General features: G+C 43.8%; 1 protein-coding gene across 1 annotated transcript; it reads right to left on the reverse strand.

The window, feature by feature from the left end:
• Nucleotides 1–18,381: 18,381 nt before the first annotated feature.
• Nucleotides 18,382–19,903, reverse strand: LOC131225543 (uncharacterized). Its single transcript, XM_058221080.1, has one exon. The coding sequence runs from the start codon at nucleotides 19,800–19,802 to the stop codon at nucleotides 18,618–18,620; it is 1,185 nt and encodes a 394-aa protein (XP_058077063.1). The 5' UTR covers nucleotides 19,803–19,903; the 3' UTR covers nucleotides 18,382–18,617.
• Between the last annotated feature and the right edge of the window lie 1,103 nt (nucleotides 19,904–21,006).

Here is a 21,006-nt window from a genome sequence, read left to right on the forward strand (position 1 = left end):
ATAAAGGTATGACTAGCAAAATGAGGTGATACGCATAAGGCATGGGACTGTGTCCCAGCAAAATATAAGTAGTCCAAAAGATATACAAAATATCCCCTGCCCTAAGGCGCCGTCGCTGACCCTAGGTGATCTATGATGACCTGCCCAGTAGCTGAAAGTAGGAGAGCTCCTCTTCCTCGTCTATAATCACTTCATCCAGTGCATCAGGCTCCGTGATACCTGTATCTAAGATAGGGTCTGGTTAGTGTTTTAAAACAACATCCCAAAGTGGGAGTGAATGATTAACTCGGTGGTTCAATTAGCATCAAGTTACACAAGTTATCAATTTCATAGGTGTAAATAATGAAAAATAACTAAGCACACAATTTCCTAGTTACTTTTATTAATTCTCATATATGATATTATGATCTGATGCATGTCCTCGCCATCCAACACTCCCTCAAGCGATACCATTTATATGTTCGCATATGTCCAACACTCCCTCAATGCGACCTCGATTGCCAAGTCGCTAACCTAACTAAATGTAATGTGGTCGTGATCATATTAGTGAAGTGTTTAGTTATGTTCGCTCGTCTAACAAATTTAAGGAAATTGGGACACCCTTACGAATTCAATGCTCTATCCCGATCACGGTTGAAGCGGCCTTGTGCCTGCGATCTTTGATCCGTATGGGTTCATCACTCCCAACTAACTCATACAAATGGAAGATTTGTAAACTAGGTTACTCGCAGTTACTACGGGGAGGCTTGTCACCTTAGCGTGGGCCGATAATTCGAACATAATGTCCCATACTACCATGTCCAGCTCACGAGACTTGTGGATCGCATTATAACTGTTGTAAGTGGGTGTTCCATGGGCATGGTGTCATGCCCCGAACTCAGAAATTGTGCTCAAAAAATTCTCGATCACCAAATTTAGCGCCGATAGCCTCCGTAGTACCCCATTCTCGGCTCCCAGCACCCATATGCCAGGTTCCGATCCTGGGATGCTATAAGGAGGATTTTTAATCATCAATTTAATTTGTAATGAGCATAACCAAGCATAACCCACAAATAATAACCACAAGAACACCATCACAAAATTCACTATGATCAAAAACTTTTGAGTACAATGCGTGAAAAAGAAAAATACAAGATGACGATAATAACAGGAACTCCAAAAGCTCGACTGCATGCTCCAACTCTGACAAGACTACGGCTGCGTCCTGGCGTCACCTGCACGCATCAATCGTGCATAAGCTTATAGAAAGCTTAGAGGGCGGTGTAAGTGTGTGCACAATATAAGCGTGCTCAGAATGCAAGGTCAGAGTAATGCGAAATCATGCTGATGAGTACATGAATGCAATCAGCCGTAACAAGGCTATGCGGTGAAAGATAAGAATGCTATCGACCATAACACAGCCATGCGATACGAGATGCAACTCAAGCATGCCAATCCTCATCATATATCAGTACAGTTCTTATTCTGGATAATCATTGAGGTTCAGTACACTCCAAATGGCACTGTCGCTCTCCTAGCCGTACAGTCTAAGTGATCGTAAGAAACCTCACTATCCGCCTAGCAAATAGTCTGCCAATACCTATCCGGCACGTCAATAGCAGACCCATTCACGAGCTGGTCAAACTCAGCCTAATATTGCTCCCTACCCTCGGGCGAGTAAGGCCATACCCCTTTCCAACCGACCATGATACAGTGAGAGACGTGGCCTCCTGGTATTCGGCCCTCGTGCACTCATATATTCACTAGGTCTTGACATTGGAGTCATCTTCTAATACCATCGGGTTTAGAAATTTTCACCCAAGGACATTTATGGCGCCCCGATGCTTAGTAACAATATTTTCGGTATCTAATCCAGCCACCCATGATGTGTCTGTGAAGGCTATGGCCCTGGTGTCATTAGGGCATACAAAAATCACAATCACACAAATGCAAGTGCATGAATCATACTATCAGAAATGCAATAATCATGTGCATACCAAGCGCTCATGTGAGGCGACTTCGCCTATTAGGGAGTCCATAAACAATCTGCCTGAAGGCATATGCTATGATTAGTCACTTCTCATATCAGGCATACATATGATGCGTATGATCATGAATCATGGATCTATATTAAGCATGTTATGTGGTAATGGGCTCTGTCATAATGAAGATGGGCCTAGACAGCCTACACACTACAAGTATGGGCCTGTCAATGGGCCCTAGGGAGAGTGACAATGCGGACATTTAACCGACATCATCCTTACAATGTGGGCATCTAATCATCATTGCTCCCAAAGCATAGCCTGCTATAAGGTTCATCACATATACCGTGGTGGAATCACATTATAATGGGCCTTATGTACATCCTATTGGGCCTCGACCCATTGGCCTCTAATACATCAAATGGCCTTACAACATGGGCCTTGTATATATATCAAGGTGGGCCTCAATAACGGCCACACAAATGGGCCTCAGGTATATCAAATGGGTCACACCCAAATTATAAGTGGTGATGATGATTTCCACCATTAAAAATTCCCAAGGCCCGCCATAACCTTTATTTCCCATCCAATCTAATCATAAGGTCCTAAGGGATTTCAATGGTAGCTGTTTAATCCCCACAGTACAGTGTAGTCCACATGATAAATAGATTTGTCTTATTTTTGCCTTATGCCTTAAATTTATCTTTTAAAAAAATGATTGGACAGTTTGGATGCGACATAAGCATTATGGTGGGTCCGATAGGGATGGATAGCATAGATAATACACATATCTCATGTTGGGGACCACACTGATGGGAAGTGTGGTGCACACACATAAGTGGGTCCCACGTGGGGCCTACCATAATATTTATTTTCCACCCAATCCTGTTGATAAGGCCATGCAGACCTGGGCCCACCAAAATGTTTATTTTTCCACCCAACTTGTGGATAAGGTCACACGGACCTGGGCCCACCGTAATGTTTATTTTCATCCAAACTGTTCACAAGGTCACGTGGACCAGGGCCCACCATGATATGTATTTGTCATCCAACGTATACATGGGGCCCACCGTGATATTTATCTGACATCCAACCTGTTTTAAAAGGTCACATGGACCTGGGAAAAGCTGGGGCCCACTGGAATGTTTATTTGCCACCTAAACTGTTCATAGGGTCACGGTCAGGGGCCCACCAAAATGTGGTTCTCAAATCCAGTCCACCCATTATGTGTGTCCCACTTGGCTGAGTGTTCAGACCAAGTTTTAGCTGCATTCAAATTTCAGGTAGGCCCCACCAAGTGTTTTTATATGTTTAGGCATGTCTTCACATGATTTTAAATGGTGTGGCCCACCTGAGTTCCGTATACAATTGATTTTTGGGGCGGCCTCGTGGTCCGAGGGGACCCATCAAATGCATGGACTTGATGTTCGAAAGGCATCACGGTGGGGCCCACAGCTGGAGCCGTGAGGGCCAGCCCGCCGTCCGTCCGCCAGCAGCAGGCAGCGCCTGCTGCGTCCTGACAGCAGCAGCGTTAGCTGCTGCGTCCTGACAGTAGCAGCGTTGTTTTTATTATTCTATTTTTATTTTTCTACGGTATTTAGTAGATGGGGCTCACTTCGGACAAATCCGACCCCGTCATTGAATTCCATAGCTCGGGACAGACTCATCGAGTCCAATATGCAGCGTGTTGTGGCGGATAAAAGCATCAAGGCGGGTATTAACAGCCCCACTATTTCCTATGGTATGGCCCGCTCAATTATCGGATTGACTCCATTTTCTGGCTCAACACTTAAAATAGGCTGAGCAATGGGATGGACAGCGTGGATTATATACGTACATCGAGGTGGGGCCTGCATGAGTGGCCCACCCCAAAACCACCTTTTTCCCTTTTTTTTGCCAGCTTGTAAGTACACGCCCTGCCAGTACACGCACTCCATATTAGCCACTGGACGCTGGACGACATGGACACAACATTGTGGTGGGTCCCACGTGAACATGGCCCACACATCAAGGTGGGTCCCACATGAACGTGGCCCACCGGTTGGATCAACATGATATTTGTGTCTTCCTTCATCTTCGCAGTCTAACGGACCCACTACAGGGTGGGCCTCACGATCGGGCGACCAAGATCACCTTGTACATGGTGGCCACAAGACATCACACTAAAGAAGGAGAAAGAGAGAGAGAGAGAGAGAGAGAGAGAGAGAGAGAGAAATGAGCGGTGTAGATGGAGGGACCTCGCCACTATGGGTCCCTCATATGATTGCAACACATACATCAAATTGGGTCCCACATAAATCATGAAATCAATGGTAGAAACTCAAGGATCACCCACCTCTAGGCCTCCTTCCTTGCTCCCTTAGCCTTCTATGCTCCTTGCCTTCTCTTTTGATAGTGATTGATGAGATTTTAATGGTGTGGATGAGAGACGAGAGGGTGGGCCACACTTGATGTTTTTGGGAAAACTTCGAAATGCTTGGACGTGTGAAGCTTTGAGTTGCTTGGGAGATTTGAGAAATGAGAGAGAGAGAGTGAGTGAGATGATGGAGTGATATGGATGGGTGAGGTGTGATGGGTGATGGGTGGAGTGATGGGTTGTAAGAAAGGGATAGGTGGAGAGAGAGGGAGAGTTGACTTTGGGAATGGGAAGGGATGGGTTGATGTACTTGGGGTATGGAGTGACTTAACTTGTACTTGACATTGATTGATTGATTGATGAGACATATCATAGAAATTATCTCGATATTCACAACACGCGGTGTTTCTTCGAAACAAACGCTGGCCTACATCTCCTGGCTTGGGTATCGGTTCGGTACGCCAGCCGCGGCGTTGGAACCACGGCAACGATGTGGTCGCTAAGATATAAGTTTCGGGTTGAGCCGACTTCAGCATGCAAGTCCCAGCTTAGGATTGCGCGCAAACGTTGGATACAGGTCGAGGGTTGCCAGAATTCGACCAGAAGGACCGCGAAAGCTAACGAAATGGTACGGACTAGGACACGGGTCTTATACGTGAGGTGCCTTAGGTTTAAACAGGAGTGATCATACATGGTAAATATATATATATGGTTAGTCCGCTAGTGGGCCAATTCAGCCGATATATGCGAACTACGGAGCATCCGACATTGGGTGCGAGCATCTTGTGTAGTCGAACTGTTGCCGACTATCCGTGTTCAACCTAGATTGATCGGATCGGTCCCTGGGTAGCCAAACCGATAGGGCTGCCCGTGTGGCTTTTTGCAATTTGTTGGCCAACCCAATGGATTGATCATTTAGCATTTCACAGGGGGTCATATACATCAATTAATCCAGAAAATTTCAGGCATGCATGGCAATAAGTATGGGCATTCAACTCAAACGAAACATTGTGACGGCATGCTGGTACATTACCCCAATTCATCGTAGATTTTTGAAATAAATCATAAACAAATTTCATATAGCAGAAAGCAAAATAAATGATGGCCGCTGTTCAATTGTTTGGCCTAATCTAGCATGGAAGTAATCATTAACTACTCTAAGCATGATTAGAAAAAATTATGGAGAAATAACTACCAAGGATTACTTGCTAATTAACAAGCGTACCCATTTCGCACAACACAATCACTAGTTGTAACCTAGGTTCGATGATTAGTCACCTAAGGTTAATGGTCCGCACCTAGGAGTAGTCCGATGGTTCGTGGCACCGCTCTTAAGGTTTCGGGTCTGTGAGTTGGCGTATTGAAGCCCTGCACCGATAGAATTCACTTATTAGGGCGCATGCAAGCGGCCTAAGATACCAAAATCTAGAGAGGGATAGATGATTACCTCTCTATTGTTGGTGGACCGCTCTCTACGGTGGCTGAGTCGTGGGCTCTGATCTGAGCAACAGTAGGAGAGAATTTTTCTGAAGTCAGCTCCCTAAGGAGCTCTCTTCCTCTGCTCTCCCCACTCCCTCTCTCCCTTGTAACAGAAAATTCATATAGGAGTGAGGGAGTGTGATTTTTAGGCTTAAATAGTCTGAATTTTTTGTCTAAATGACCCTGGGGTCCTTTTTCCAACATGCATGCCCATATGGCTATTCTAGGGACCCACTGACCCATTTGTGCCATGAGGCAGGTACCCCATTACCAGATGAGCGATCGGTTCAAATTTGGTGGAAATTAGATGTCTTGATTGACTGTGGGGACTCTACTTGCGATCGACGACTATTGATGTTCGATCACGGCCATAGTTATATGGATATGAGTAGGGAAATATCCCTAGCTCATGGCCCGAGTTTGATCGCAATCCAATGGTTTGAAAGTCGCAACTTCACAGTTTAGTGGCCGGGCCAACTTCACTTAAGTTTTAGGTTTAGGTCCAGGAGAGTCGCGCTTTTCAAGCACTACCTTCTCGGTCCAAGTTGTATAGTTCGGGACACCATTTGGTTTCGCCGTCCGCGTCGAACTTCAAGCCCAGTGAGGCCTACAATTTCATATAATTTCAGACTTAACGAACTTTCGACGGGCGATACACGGTCATTTTAGTCTGTTGTAGCGAATTGTTGGAAGAGTCGGCCCCGTGTCCCATTTCTGATTTAGGTCATACTCAGGTCTGACTACGTTTGTGACCCTGTCCTTTGATAATTTGGTGACCGCGACACTTGACATCGTTCCTCCCTAGTCTTTTAGAAATTCACACATGTGTTCCATATGACCGCCCAGAGCGGTCTTGTGGCGGTTCTGCTAGAGGACGCCCTAAGACGTCGTGACAGTTGGCCCAGGTGTTACAGTAAGGTTTTACATTTTCACATAATGTGTTTTGTTGATTAAAAGAAAATGTTTTGATGATTACACCCTCATTTTTTTAATCAACAAAATATATTACAAATGAATATGTAAAATCCTACGCACATCGCGCTCCTAGCTAAAAAAACAATAACAACGACAACAGCAAAATAAGTTCTACATAAACCTCTACATTCATATTGCATTTCAAAATCAAAGGAGAACCTAAAACATCATGTAGAAAAAAATATCATATTTTTATAAACAATTTTCAGATTGGTCTGGTAGACGACAATATAAGAATGATCTAATTTGTTGTGAATAGGAACAATATCTTAGATTGTTCAAAAGATGAGAAAAATTAAATGTTTTAAAGAATAACTATGATTTAAAAAAATAAAAATAAATAATCACTACCAATGCCCTCTAATGGCCCAGCTGATGAGCGTGGTGGTGATTATTATCGTCGTGGTTGCTACTACATGTGTGGCGTTTTCCATGCCAATGGCCACCACCGCATTTTATTGTTATTGCTCCTCTTACTCTCTTCAAGTAGCAACATGCTCAACAAATAAGCCATGTCTTTTCAACTCAAGCCCTATCTCCCTACAATGGTGGTAATGATATTTTATCATTTTGTGGTGAGCAGTAGGGTGAGAGATTGTTAAGGGAGAGAATTTCGACAAAGAAATTGAACTTTGGGGGAGGGTTTGAATAATGACACTTTATTTTTATTTTTTTAACCTAGACTTGGGACTCGAATTCGTTATTGACTCCAAGGATGCAAAACCAGCTATATGGGCCCACCTTGATCTATGCATTGTATATCTATCGTGGGGACCACATCACAAGAAATAATGGTCATTAAATGCCCACCATTAAAAAATCCCAATGGTCCACCATAATGTTTATTTGACTCAAACCTATTGATAATGTCACACATACTTGAATGAAGTAAAAAGACAAACTTGTGGCCCACAAAAAGTTTTTAATGATTAATGACCACTGTTTCTTATGATGTGGTCCACCTGAGAATTGCATCTACTTCTTTTTTGGGCCTATGCCCTAAAATAAGCTGGAAAAATGGATGGATGGCTTAGACATACAATGCATACATCTAGGTGGGCCCCACGGTTAGGGTCCCACCCATATTACTGGAGCCAGAGCGCAGCTAAGTTGTGTCCCCCCTCCAGTACTTGAAAAGCTATGTGGCCCCTGTTAGAGTAGATGGCATGCCTGGAAAATATCTCATGGATCCACCCTGTAAGGCAACTCGTGATCCATGAGATATCCTGGTGTTTGGAAAATATCTCATGGATCCACCACGTAAGGCAACTCGTGATCCATGAGATATCCTAGTGTCCTTAGATAATCTTGTTCCAATTGTACATAGTTATAATTAGCCTCACAATATTCAACTACCATGTATATCTTGTAACAACCCTCCAAATCAGTGGCTGGTTGTTCTCCTCTCAAGTTATTAATAGAAACCGTGCACCTCCATGAGATGCATCGGATTACATCTCAATCTATCTTGGTATCAGAGCTATTACGAGTGCATCCACCATGTTAAGCACTTCATCTTCCTCCTTGTCGTCATCTGTTTCTAACATCACTCACTTCCTCAACATCAAACTTGACAAAGGCAATTTTTTGGTATGGCATTCCCAGTTCCTTCCCATACTAAAACTCCATGATCTTGAAGGCCTTATCGATGGCACCTCTCCATGTCCAGACCATTTCCTCCCTCCAACAGAGAAGGATATCTTGCCTATCCTCAATCCTAACTACACCAGATGGATCAAAATGGACCAAATGCTCCTTTACTGGCTCATCTCCTCCCTCACTGAACTGGTCATGGCCCATGTTGTCGGCCTCACCACATCTCGTGATGTGTGGTGTGCTCTGGAGAGGATCTTTGCATCGTCCTCCCGAGCTCGCGTACAGTAACTCAAGTATCAGTTGCACACTGTCAAAATGGGTGCTACACCTATGTTTGAATACATCCAGTCTGTCAAGTCTATTGTGGACAACCTCGCTGCCGTGGCTAATCCTGTCACTGACTCCGACCTCGTGTCCACCCTCCTCAGTGGCCTGTCTCCTGAATATGACTCGTTCGTCACCTTTGTCAACACACAAGTCGACCCTATTTCCTCTGAAGAACTGATCGGCCTCATGCTCAATCAAGAGATACATCGTAGGCGCACCCTTCCCAACCCTGAGTCCACCAGCCTCATCTCTCCTACACCTGCAGTTCACACTGCTTCACGGACTTCGAGGTTCGTCTCCGCCCCACCTTCGTCTTCCTTCCGTGGGCATGGTCGAGGACGGGGTCGGGAACACAGTCGTGGGTGTGATCGGTACTCCTCTCTACATCCGACCTCGGGTGGCCCCCAACATCAGACAGCTGGTGGTTGCTCGCAGTGCCAGATTTGCAACCGGTTCGACCATTACGCCAACCACTGCTACAACCGCTATGATGAAGCCACCCCGCCTTCCAACCCGACTGCTCTCATGCACTCGGTCGGTAGTAGTAGCTCCTCCGATCCTAACTGGTATGTTGACTCTGGTGCTACACATCACCTGACTGCTGATATGGCGAACCTGACAATTCCGACTGAGTATCATGGCCCTGACAAGATTCGGATGGGTAATGGGACAAGTCTGCCTATCCATTCTACTGGTTATTCTATTCTGAGTTCTCCATCTTCCTCCTTTGCGTTACATAACCTCTTGTTCGTTCCCAATATCACTAAGAATCTTCTCTCTGTTAGTCGTTTCACTGCCGATAATAAAGTCTTACTTGAATTTCATCCTGAATTTTGTCTTGTCAAGGATCTCTCCACCCGGAAAACTCTACTGCGAGGACACCTTAAGAACGGTCTGTATGCCTTCTCTCTGGGAGACAAGAGTCTTGTTGCTTCTCCTCAGGCTCTTCTTGGTGAACTTGTCTCTTCCTCGGTGTGGCACGAGTGCCTTGGTCATCCCACCAGTCGCATTGTCTCCAGTCTACTCTCTCAGCATAAGCTTCCCTCTCTTCCTGATCGTGGGGGTCCTTCGGTTTATGCTGCCTGTCAGTAAGGGAAGAGCCATTGTTTACCTTTTTCCTCTTCATCTTCGGTTGTTACTGCTCCTCTAGAACTTATTCATTCAGATCTTTGGGGTCCGTCTCATGTACCTTCTGTAAGTGGTCATCGCTACTACGTTAGCTTTGTTGATCACTACAGCAAATATGTTTGGCTTTACCCATTAATGAATAAAAGTGAGACTTTTTCAGTTTTTGTCACTTTCAAAAATTATATTGAAAAATTCTTAGGTCATTCAATAAAGGTCCTACAGACCGATAGTGGTGGTGAATTCCTAAAATTTAAATCATTTCTTTCTTCTCATGGTATTGTTCATCGTGTTTCCTACCCATACACTAGTGCCCAAAATGGAACTGTGGAACGGAAGCATCGTCATCTCGTTGAGACTGGCTTAACCCTCCTCGCTCGGTCCCATGTACCTTTCTCTTATTGGCCATATGCTTTTCAGACTGCATCTTTCCTTATCAACCGAATGCCAACCATGGTCCTACATAACCTTTTCCCTTTCCAAAAATTATTTCAGAAATCACCTAATTACCTCTCCTTGAGGGTGTTTGGCTGTGCTTGCTACCCTCATCTTCGCGCCTACAATCCATATAAATTTGACTTCCGCTCTGTGCAATGTGTCTTCTTAGGGTACTCCGCATCCCACAAAGGTTACCAGTGCTTACATATCCCCACTGGGCATGTGTACATCTCCCGGGATATTGTCTTTGATGAATGCACCTTCCCATTCCTCGACCTCACGCCTAACCTCTCTTCTCCACTGTGCCCGTCCCAATCACCAATTCCAATTTCCATTGGTTCCCTGCCTGTCCCAGACTCCTTTCTGTCTGCTACACCAGCGCCCTCTATCGGTCCAGTAGATCCCTGTGTCTCTCCTCCACCTTCGCACCAATCCCTCCCTAATCCTTCTATCACTAGTTCATCCACTCCATCTCCTGATCCCCCTTCCTATACTACTCCCTCCTCGGTATCTCCCTCCCCTATAGTTCCTACTAATCCACCTCTCATCTGAAATCATCCAATGGTCACCAGGACTTAGGATAACACAAGAACACCTAAAGTCTAGCTTATCACCTGGTACCCACTGCCCACTTGTCTCATGACTGATCTGCACACCTCACCCGTCAAACCCACCTATTTCACACAAGCAAACTGTGATACTCGGTGGCATCAGGTCATGGACACTGAGATTAATGCTCTACTCCAGAATGGTACCTGGTCTCTTGTTCCCTACCATCATGATATGAACCTCGTTGGTTGCAAGTGGATCTTCACGTTGAAACACAACCCAAATGGTTCGGTGGACAGGTACAAGGCGCATCTTGTGGCCAAGGGGTTTCACCAAAAATCGGGACTTGACTATGGAGAAACATTCAGCCCTGTCATCAAACCAACCACCATCCGAACTGTCTGCAACCTTGCCGTGTCCAAAGGATGGACTTTACGCCAACTCGATGTTAATAATGCTTTTCTATAGGACTTTCTTACAGAGACCGTCTATATGGCACAACCTTCAGGGTTTGTTGACTCGGCTTGGCCCAACCATGTCTGCCGACTCCATCGCAGCATCTATGGCCTCAAACAGGCCCCGCGGGCCTGGTTCTCTCGTCTCAGTAGTTACTTGGTTCACATGGGCTTTGTGGGATCCAAGTCCGATACTTCTCTATTTATCCGATGGTCTGGGTCCAATCTCTAACTCGTTCTCATCTATGTGGACGACATCATCATCACAGGGGATAACTCCAACTCGGTTGATCATCTTATTTGGGATCTTGGCCTGGAGTTTTCCCTAAAAGACTTGGGCCCACTTCACTATTTCTTGGGAGTCGAGTGTCACCGTACTCCGGATGGTATGTTCTTATCTCAGCAAAAGTATATTCGCGATCTCTTACTCAAACTCAAGATGGATAGTGTGAAGCCTGTCAACTCTCCCGTGGCCACGTCCTTCAAGCTATCAAAGTTTGAAGGTACTCCCTTGTCCGATCCTTTCCTCTTTTGAAGTACTGTTGGGGCCCTCCAATACCTCAGTTTCACTCGACCAGACATTGCCTTCTCTGTTAATAAGGTCACCCAATTCATGCAATCTCCTATAGAGGATCACTGGTGCTCGGTCAAGAGGATTCTCCGTTATCTCAAATCTACTATTACACATGATCTCTATTTCTCCACTCAGTCCATATTAGGTCTTACAGCCTATACTGATGCAGACTGGGCCGGATCTATTGATGATCGAAAATCCACTAATGGGTATTGTGTTTTTCTTGGCAAAAATATTATTTCCTGGAGTTCAAAGAAACAATCTACAGTAGCACGATCCAGCATCGAGGCCAAATACCGGGGAGTTGCCAATGTAGCCGCCGAAGTTCTCTGGCTTCAGTCTCTCCTTCGTGAGTTAGGACTCCCCCTATCCACTCCTACAGTGCTTTGTGATAACCTTGGAGCAACTTATCTATCAGTCAATCCGGTATGTCACACTCGGTCGAAACATGTTGAGATCGACGTTCATTTGGTCCGTGATCATGTGACTAATGGAGCCTTTAATGTCCGGTTCGTCTCCACTGAAGACCAACTTGCTGATGTTCTCATTAAATCGTTAAATTCCACCCGTTTCTCTCTTCTCAAGTCCAAGCTCTCGGTTCTTTCAGAACCGTTACACTTGCGGGGGGGTGTTAGAGAAGATGGCATGCCTAGAAAATATCTCATGGATCTACCCCGTAAGGCAACTCATGATCCATGAGATATCCTGGTGTCTAGAAAATATCTCATGGATCCACCCCGTAAGGCAACTTGTGATTCATGAGATATCCTGGTGTCCTTAGATAATCTTGTTTCAATTGTACATAGTTATAATTAGCCTCACAATATTCAGCTACCATGTATATCTTGTAACAACCCTCCAAATCATTGGCTAATTGTTCTCCTCTCAAGTTATTAATAGAAACCGTGCACCTCCATGAGATGCATCGGATTACATCTCAATTGATCTGCCCCAACCATGATGGATGTGTTTTATCCATGTCGTCTATCCGTTTTGCTAATCCTCATCCCTACTAAATACATTTTAGTATAACAATATATTTTACTTTGGAAAAGAAGCCCTCGAATCTTTGGTTATTTTTTATGATCAATCGCTTATATGGTAGCCAAATGGTAGATGTTTAATAACCAAAACAATCTTGAATGTTGGAGGACTATAAATTACCACAAAAGTGAAACGAAAAATAATATGCAATCGAGGAAATGACTGAATTTGATACAAAAATATCATATTTGAGGATTCAAGTTTTAACTTAAATAGTTAATATCTATTACCTTTTCTAAATATTTTAACAAGTCTAAAAGAATATATAAAAACGACAAATTATCTTCAAAATACAGTAAACTCCTAAATTTATAATTCAATACCAAGATTTGCACCTAAAAAATGATAGCATAGGGTTATGGATAGCTTAATTGTGAACTGCATACTTTTTTAAAACTATGATATCCAAGATATATAAAACTTTAAGAAATATAGTGTCATTTTTAGATAGACCCTGCTGCCTCTTCAAAACATCCATACACCCATTTACATGCAACAATCATATTTGTCCTGCATAGACATGTCCTTTCTTATAGTAGTTATTTCCATCTCTTTTGAACAGAGACAACTAAATAATAACAAAAATTTACTACCACATGGAAACATATGTAACCATCAGCCATATTGTAATCTACTAAACTATTGTCACGTATTAGATATGTGCAACCGATGTTATATGTACAATCATATGTGAGGTATACTAAAATTAAATTATAACTAGACCCACATATATTAATAGATTATACATCTAGCTAGATCCTAGTTCATTCTCACGCTATGGCTAAAATGTGTCCGAACCAAGTGGAAAAACAATTAAGCTCTCCAAGCTCCTTATACACACGTTGGTCCTCATAAAATACCAACAAAAACCCAAACTGTCGCAAAAAGTGTGACATAAACCACTCTTACTACTAATCCACACAAGTATTTAAAAAAGTTTTTATATATAATATATTTATTTACTTTCTAAAATTAAATATTTTATTATTAAAATAATAGAACCAACAAATGATATTAATATGTTAGGAGGGAAATAGTTAAATTAATTACCAAAGGGTTAAATATTTTAATCCTAGTAATTTTTTAAGTATGCATAGTCGACGGTGGGCCCACCACATGAGCATCTATCTTCACTGAAACATCACCTCAAACTCAACAACCACTGTCGCAACATAAGGATAGCACACTACTACACCTCGTAAAAAGACCTTTTTCATGACCCATCTTTCAACTCTTCCTGCCTATAGCAATTCACTTCCTTTTCTCTCCACCTTTCACCTGTCATACTTCCACTAGGATTTTACATCAACGTGCTCACGTTAGAATTTTTTTCTTCTTTTTGGCTTCATTCAGTTATAAGATTCCGTCATTAGACTACAAATCCACAGACCTATTTATACCATATCCTTCCAAAATGGCCCTGTTAACACAAAGTGGATCGCGTCCTGCACTGGCCAGTGGCCTGTCCTGATTTAATCCAGGTAAGGGCTCTGTGGGACCCACCATCATGTATGGGTTTTATCCATGCTGTTCATCCATTTTCTTCAGATCATTTTAGAGTATAAGCTCAAAAATAATGCAGATCCAAAGCTAATGTAAACCACAATGTAGGGATTGAATGTCCACCATTAAAAACTTCACGGGGACCACAGAAGTTTTGGATCAAGATGAAAATTGTGTTTTCACTTCATCAGGTCTATATGACTTTATAAACAGGTTGGATGGAAAATAAACATCACAGTGGACCCTATAAAGGTTTCAACGGTGGGTGTTATTATCACTGCTACTTCCTTTGTTGTGGTCCACTTGAGCCTTGAATCTGCCTCATTTTTTGATACATATCCTAAAATGATCTCAAGAAATGGATGAACGGTGTGAATAAAATACATACTTCACAGTGGGCCCCACAGAGCCCCTGCTGGACTGATTTCCTGTCATGCGGGGGCAGGCTGCAATCCGCTCCTAAAAACCATAATTCAATGGTTTATATTTATGCATTACCGTCCACAACCGTCCTTTTTCTCTGTCTTGCCTACCAACCACTCAATCCATTAGGGTCGAAGATGTGGGGCCCATGGGATGGGAACCATCTATTTAATGGCCTGCCATGGGTGGGCCATTCCCTGAATTTTACAACGGTCTAATTAACCTTTAGCAACCTTCTAAGGGACTGCAGATGAGAAATGTACCGGCAGGGAGAGGTCTTTCAATCCCATGGATTGTTTGCTTTACATGTGGCACACGTGTGCAATGATCCTTACCACTCATCATGGGGGAAAATGTCAAAAATTTGCTTTGATGGAACCACGTTAACCACCTGATAACTTAGGTTTCTCTCCCTACTCTTGCTCTGGTGGTAGACTCGAGATTCAACACCCGTTCAAGGGTTCCAGTATCCATAGGTTGTGAAATTCCACTATAGCGAGAGTGTGTGGAGGTGTGTGCATGTAGAGGTGTACACGGGTCGAACCGAGAGCTTAACCTAGCTTGGCCACTAGCTGACCCAGCTTGAAGTCGGCTTGGCTCGGTCCTCAAGCCTAATAGGCTAGCTCGGCTCAGCTCGATCAGCAACTCGGGCCAATTCGAGCCAAGATTGAGTCAAGTTCACTTGTGCAGCATTTTCACAAAAATATAAACTGCATTTTTAAATTCTTACTGTATGTAAAACAACAGCAGCAATTTTATAGCTATTTCATCAAACACCTTATAAGCAATATCAAAATTAAAAAAAAAAAAAAAAATTTGTATTTGTTTCATATAAATACCTTCTTTGTCATCAGCCAATACTTCCTTGAGTCATTTCATCAAACACTAGGTGAGCAACAACAATATCAAATTAACTATGTCACCGAATTGGTTCGATTAGAGTTGGATTCAATCCGAGTCAAGTCCAAGTCAAGCTCCGGCAAGCTTGAAGTAATTTTTTTAAGCTCAAAAAATCAGCTCCACCTAGCTTGAAGTTGTTTTGAACTGAGTCAAATTGAGCTTTTTCAAGTCGAGTCGAGCAGGCTAACTGAGCTAACTCAGTTCGTGTACAGCCCTATTTGTGCGTGTGTTTAAAAAAAAAAAAAAAAAGTCTCTCCCTGCGTAGGAACCTTTGCTGATTTATCCTTTTAATGTTCATTTGTATGCTACCAAGGGCACGGATCATCCAAATATTGCTATTTTGGGACCGTGACCTAGCCCAAAAGTGAGCTGGTACAAATCTCAGATGGACCACACTACAGGAAATGGCAGTGATTCACCATTAAAAACTTCATGGGCTCTGCAAAAGTTTTTGATCAAGCTGATAGATGTGTTTTCCTTTTGTCTGTGTGACATAATCAACCGGTTGGATTGCAAACAAATTAGGCGGTCCCTGAGAAGCTTTTAATGGTCGGCATTCAATCACTTATGTTTCTTGTGGTGTGGTCCACTTGAGATCTGTATATGCTTCAGTTATGGGCTCAAGCCAAAATGAGCTGGCAAAATGGACGTCCCGAGTGGATGTAATACGCATACGTCAGGGTGGGCCCCACAATCAGAGATCCACCGACCTAAGGGACCCGCGTCAATATCATCCGCTTATCCCCAAGCATGCGAAAATAACATGGAGGATCACCGATGTATTTACAACTAATTCCCAAAATGTCAATAGATTTCCAAATATAAGACCCGTTATTTTGTAAAGGTCTACTTCGCAATTAAGGTATTAAATACCAATTTCCCAAAAGAATAAAAAGTGAATGCAACAGATTGCTCTGGCCGAGACCCTTTATTACCCGAAAACACTTGGTACCTCGGGCAGGGTACCTACCCGGTTTATTTCAACTACCATGGGAGAAACGACTTAACATGGGTGAAATCCACGCCGTCCATCATGTACGGCACAGACTTGATAGTCCTTGATCCCTAGAATTGGAATTATTCAACGCTCAGGTGGGCCACCCCAAAATTTTATACCTAAAACATATGAATTCATGTCTTGTGAGCCACATGAGTCTTACTATGCTGTAAGGTTTTGGTAATTCTTTCATCGTGATGATGAACGTCAGATAAACAGATAGGATGGCATTTAAACACCACGATGAGCGGGCGTTTCCATCCCAACCGTTTAACTGTGGTACGACCTGCATGAGCCTTGTTTAGTCGTGATTTTTTAGTTCAATGGTTAAAACAAGGCCGCGTACCTAATTAACGTGGTGGATCTCATTAAAGTTCCACTCACATGGCCGTCGCTTACTGGTGGGTACCTAGCTGAGTTACCCTAGTTTTGCACCATTTTAAAATGGTGGTGATTCATCTTCTCACTTGTGGCACTGATGTGTAGCCATCCAGACCATCCAAATTGTGGGCTGCATCATGGATGAATCTTTTCTTCACAATCACAAATCCTGACCATCCAATTGATGGCCATGGAATTGATGGTTATAAGTAGTGCATGGTCCAAATTCAGAGGGAATTCGGACGGTTATTGTTATCTTCTCCGTGCAAATTTGATCCACAGTGGGGTCTAAGATTTAGACGGTCTGGATTGCCGTAAAACTATGTCATGCGCGGGGTCTACTTGCCACCAATTTTTAAATGGTGCGAAACTAACATAGGAGTCCAGGCCAAAGTACAAACAGCTATCTCGCATGCCTACATTCACATGCGGCACTCGCGAACCTCTGTCGGCACCCGCCAAAATCATAGCAATCATCCAAACGATGGCTATGAAATGTATGATCAGAACTAAAAAAATGACTGGTGAAAATTGCAGTTGCTTTTTAGGCTATTATCCATCCACAACTGGGTCCGAGACTTTAACGGTCTGGATTGTCATTGAAACTACCTGGCCAACCGTACACGTGGCGTAGATGCATGAGATCTAATCACCTGCCTACCAAAGACGAAACAAAAGCGAAACAGATTAGGATCTAAAATCGCTGTCAAAATCATTACCCAAAAGCTCCTTACTTCCCACGCTTCCTAAAAACAAGACGTTAGTCTCAGCTAATTTTCGCAATTTTATCAATCAATCCTCGCATTTAATTTCATTTCCCAAACAACCCAAAAATCTGTAATTTTAAACCACCCCCAACTGGTGTGTACAGATCCAACCCGTCCATCAGGCAAGCCCTTCGACGTTACACCACCGGACTAAAAATCAGCCAAATCAAATGGGCCACACCACAGGAAGCAGATGCCCAACCAATACAACCTTCCAAAATCAGTGGGGCCCATCGTGAAGTGTATATGCCACATCCAATCCATGCATCTGAAAAGCCCCACCAGGATAAAGAGACACTAATCAAAATTCACGCATTCCAGGACTCAAGTGGGCCACATCATATGAATTTGTTGGTTTTAGACATAATTCTACATTGTTCCATATGGGTCGGCTCAAATGACTACTGGATCAGCCTAATTCTTGAATTCTACGGTGAATTCCAGGGGCTGAACATGATGGACGGAGTCGATCTGATGCAAACATCATCTGGACCCAACAACAGCCCGGATGAGCGAAAACCTTACATTCCATAGGCAAACACTATCTTTCTTCCAATACTAAATATATTAATTAGGACTTAAAAGCCCCACACTAATCCAGCATTAGGAATTCGAGAAGCTAAAACTCTATTCATCAACAGCTTCTCTGTGAAGAAAATCACCCCCAAAAAGATACAAAAACTACCCAAAAAAAAAAAAAAAACAATTTTAAAAACTATACAAAATGATTCTACTAGAAATGATTTTTGTTATTGTTTTTGATTTTTTTACCTGGAAGAGACGGTATTTAGGGTTTTGGCAAAACCAGTCATGGCTCCATATCCTTTTGAACTGAACCCCAAACACCCCAGAAGGCCTTGTCTGTACGGCAAGAACGTCTTCTTCCTCAGCTCCTCTGCCTGCGCTCTGTTCGCCGTGTAATGCAGCTCGTGCGGCGACGGTGGGACCCGCCGCTTCCCGACGCCGTTGGTCGGCTTCACGGCGGCAGCGGGCTTTGCCGGGATCTGAGACCCTCTCTTCTCCTTCCTTGCTTCTGTCGCCGGAGCGGCCGGAGTACTCTGACAAGTTTTCTTCTCTTTGAAGGAATAGAAGAGAGAAGTAGGAGAGGCGGAAGCAGAAACAGGAGATTTCTTCTCTTTTGAGGGAGAGAAGGAGATAGAATGCCAGAACTTCTCTTTCGCATTTGCTCTCCCTTCGCTTTTGCTTCTGTATAAGAGATCTTTGAGGAAAATCCATCTCTTCGAGCTTCTCCCGGAAGAAGAAGATCGCGAGGAAGACGCAGAGACGGACGGCGTCGTTTCCACGGACGATTCTGCCTGCTTCTGTTCTGGATCTTTGAAATCCAGATCCTTGGTTTCTCTCTCATTCTGCGCTTCTTCTTCGTCCTCATGCCACTCGAACTGCGGAGCATTTCTCATCGGAGAGAGAGATCTGGCCCGTCTATGCACGGATCTGTTGCGCAATTTGATCTCTCTGCCTCGCTGATTCGCCTCTTTTTCTTCTTCATCCTCTTCATGGTCAAGATCGAGTAGCGGAGCGAGGTTCTGAGGTCGCTGTAGGTGGGAAGAGAGCTTCATGGGCCGGATCTTGCCGTTGAGGAAGAGTTCATCGGCGGATATCATCGATCCGACGGTCGCGGAGCTGGACGGTGGGAAGCGAGCAGAGAATTCAAATTCGACGGTGGAGATCGAGGAGGAAGCGGAAGGGTTGATATCCATTCCGGAGAGGGCGAAGTGCATAGGGCTTGCGGGAGCACTGAAGTAGTAGCAGTTAGGGTTCCGGCCAGGGCTGGAAGGAGCAGAAACGTAGGGTGTAGAACAGGAGCTGTCGATTTCGTCATTGAAAGGAGAAGTCGGGAGCGGAGGCAGTGATCCGCCATTGTTAGGGTTTTCAAGCTCTAGTTGGAAGGGCTGGTTTCCGCCATCGCTAGGGTTTTCAAGCTTTTTCTCCATTTTCGGAGAAGAAAGAAGAGAAGAAGCCGCAGCTGTCTCTCTCTCGTTCTCTGCTGTGGTTGTTTTGGCACGCAATAATGCAGGAGAGTGCGAGGATTGGGAAAAAATAGAGGAGGGGGTTTCGGGAAATAGTCTTCGTTTTTGTTTAAATAACGGTACTGCCACCATCCTTGTGAGGTCATCTGGGAGTTAAAATTACGAAATAGTCCTTGATCTTTGTACCGATTGGCAGAATATTCTATGGGTTTTTTCCATACAGTGACCGTGATGCCCTCGACTTGTCCTGCCGCCTCATCCTGTGGCGAAACTACCGGAAGATTTTTCTCGTGCAAGTTTTTGTTTTGGAGGGAAATAGATCGGATGCGGTTTGGCTAGTGACCTTAACATTAGCCAGCTAGCTGATGTCAAGCCTCTGTGGGCTCCACCATAATTATGTGTTTTATCCATGCCGTCCATCCATTTTCCGAGCTCATTTTTAGGGTAACAGTCCAAAAATGAGGCAGATCCAGATCTCATATGTACCACACCACATGAAACAGTGGGGTTGAATGCTTGCAGTTGAAACTTTTTGGGGGCCACAGAAGTTTTGGATCAAGCTGATATTTGTGTTTTCACTTCATCATGTCTGTATGACTTTATCAGCAGTTTGGATGGTAAATAAACATTACAGTGAGCCTTAGGAACTTTTTAACGGTGGACGTTTAATCAATACTGTTTTCCTATGATTTGGGTCTACGATCATGGCCTTAAAATAATATGGGAAACTGGATGAACGGCGTGGATAAAGCATGCATCATAGTGGGGCCCACAGAGGTTTGACACCAGTTAGCTGGCTGGCGTTGGCTCACTGGCGAAACCGCGTCCCGTTATCTCCGCAACTGCGCACGTCTGGACATTTAAACTAAAACTATTCAATGATCCAACGTTTAAAAACAATTTATCTTGAACATGCGTTCCAATGGGTACTTCCCGTGAGGTCAAGCTGTGTGGACCCCACCATGATGTTGATTGAACATCTACATCTACCCCATCAGTTAGATGTACCATTCTATGGAGGCCCATGGGCTTAAAAATCAAGTTAATCCATGACTCGGTTGGGCCACACCACTTATAATAGCTGGGAGGAGTTACATTCCCATTATAACATTCATAATCATTTATTGGGCCCACCTTCATGTGGTACACAAATCCAGCCCATCCATTG

Source organism: Magnolia sinica, chromosome 14, assembly GCF_029962835.1.
Source record: "Magnolia sinica isolate HGM2019 chromosome 14, MsV1, whole genome shotgun sequence".
Taxonomy (NCBI): domain Eukaryota; kingdom Viridiplantae; phylum Streptophyta; class Magnoliopsida; order Magnoliales; family Magnoliaceae; genus Magnolia; species Magnolia sinica.

What these genes read in the sequence shown, in the direction of transcription:
- LOC131225543 (XM_058221080.1), bottom strand. Translation starts at nt 19,802, where the DNA reads ATGGAGAAAAAGCTTGAAAACCCTAGCGATGGCGGAAACCAGCCCTTC.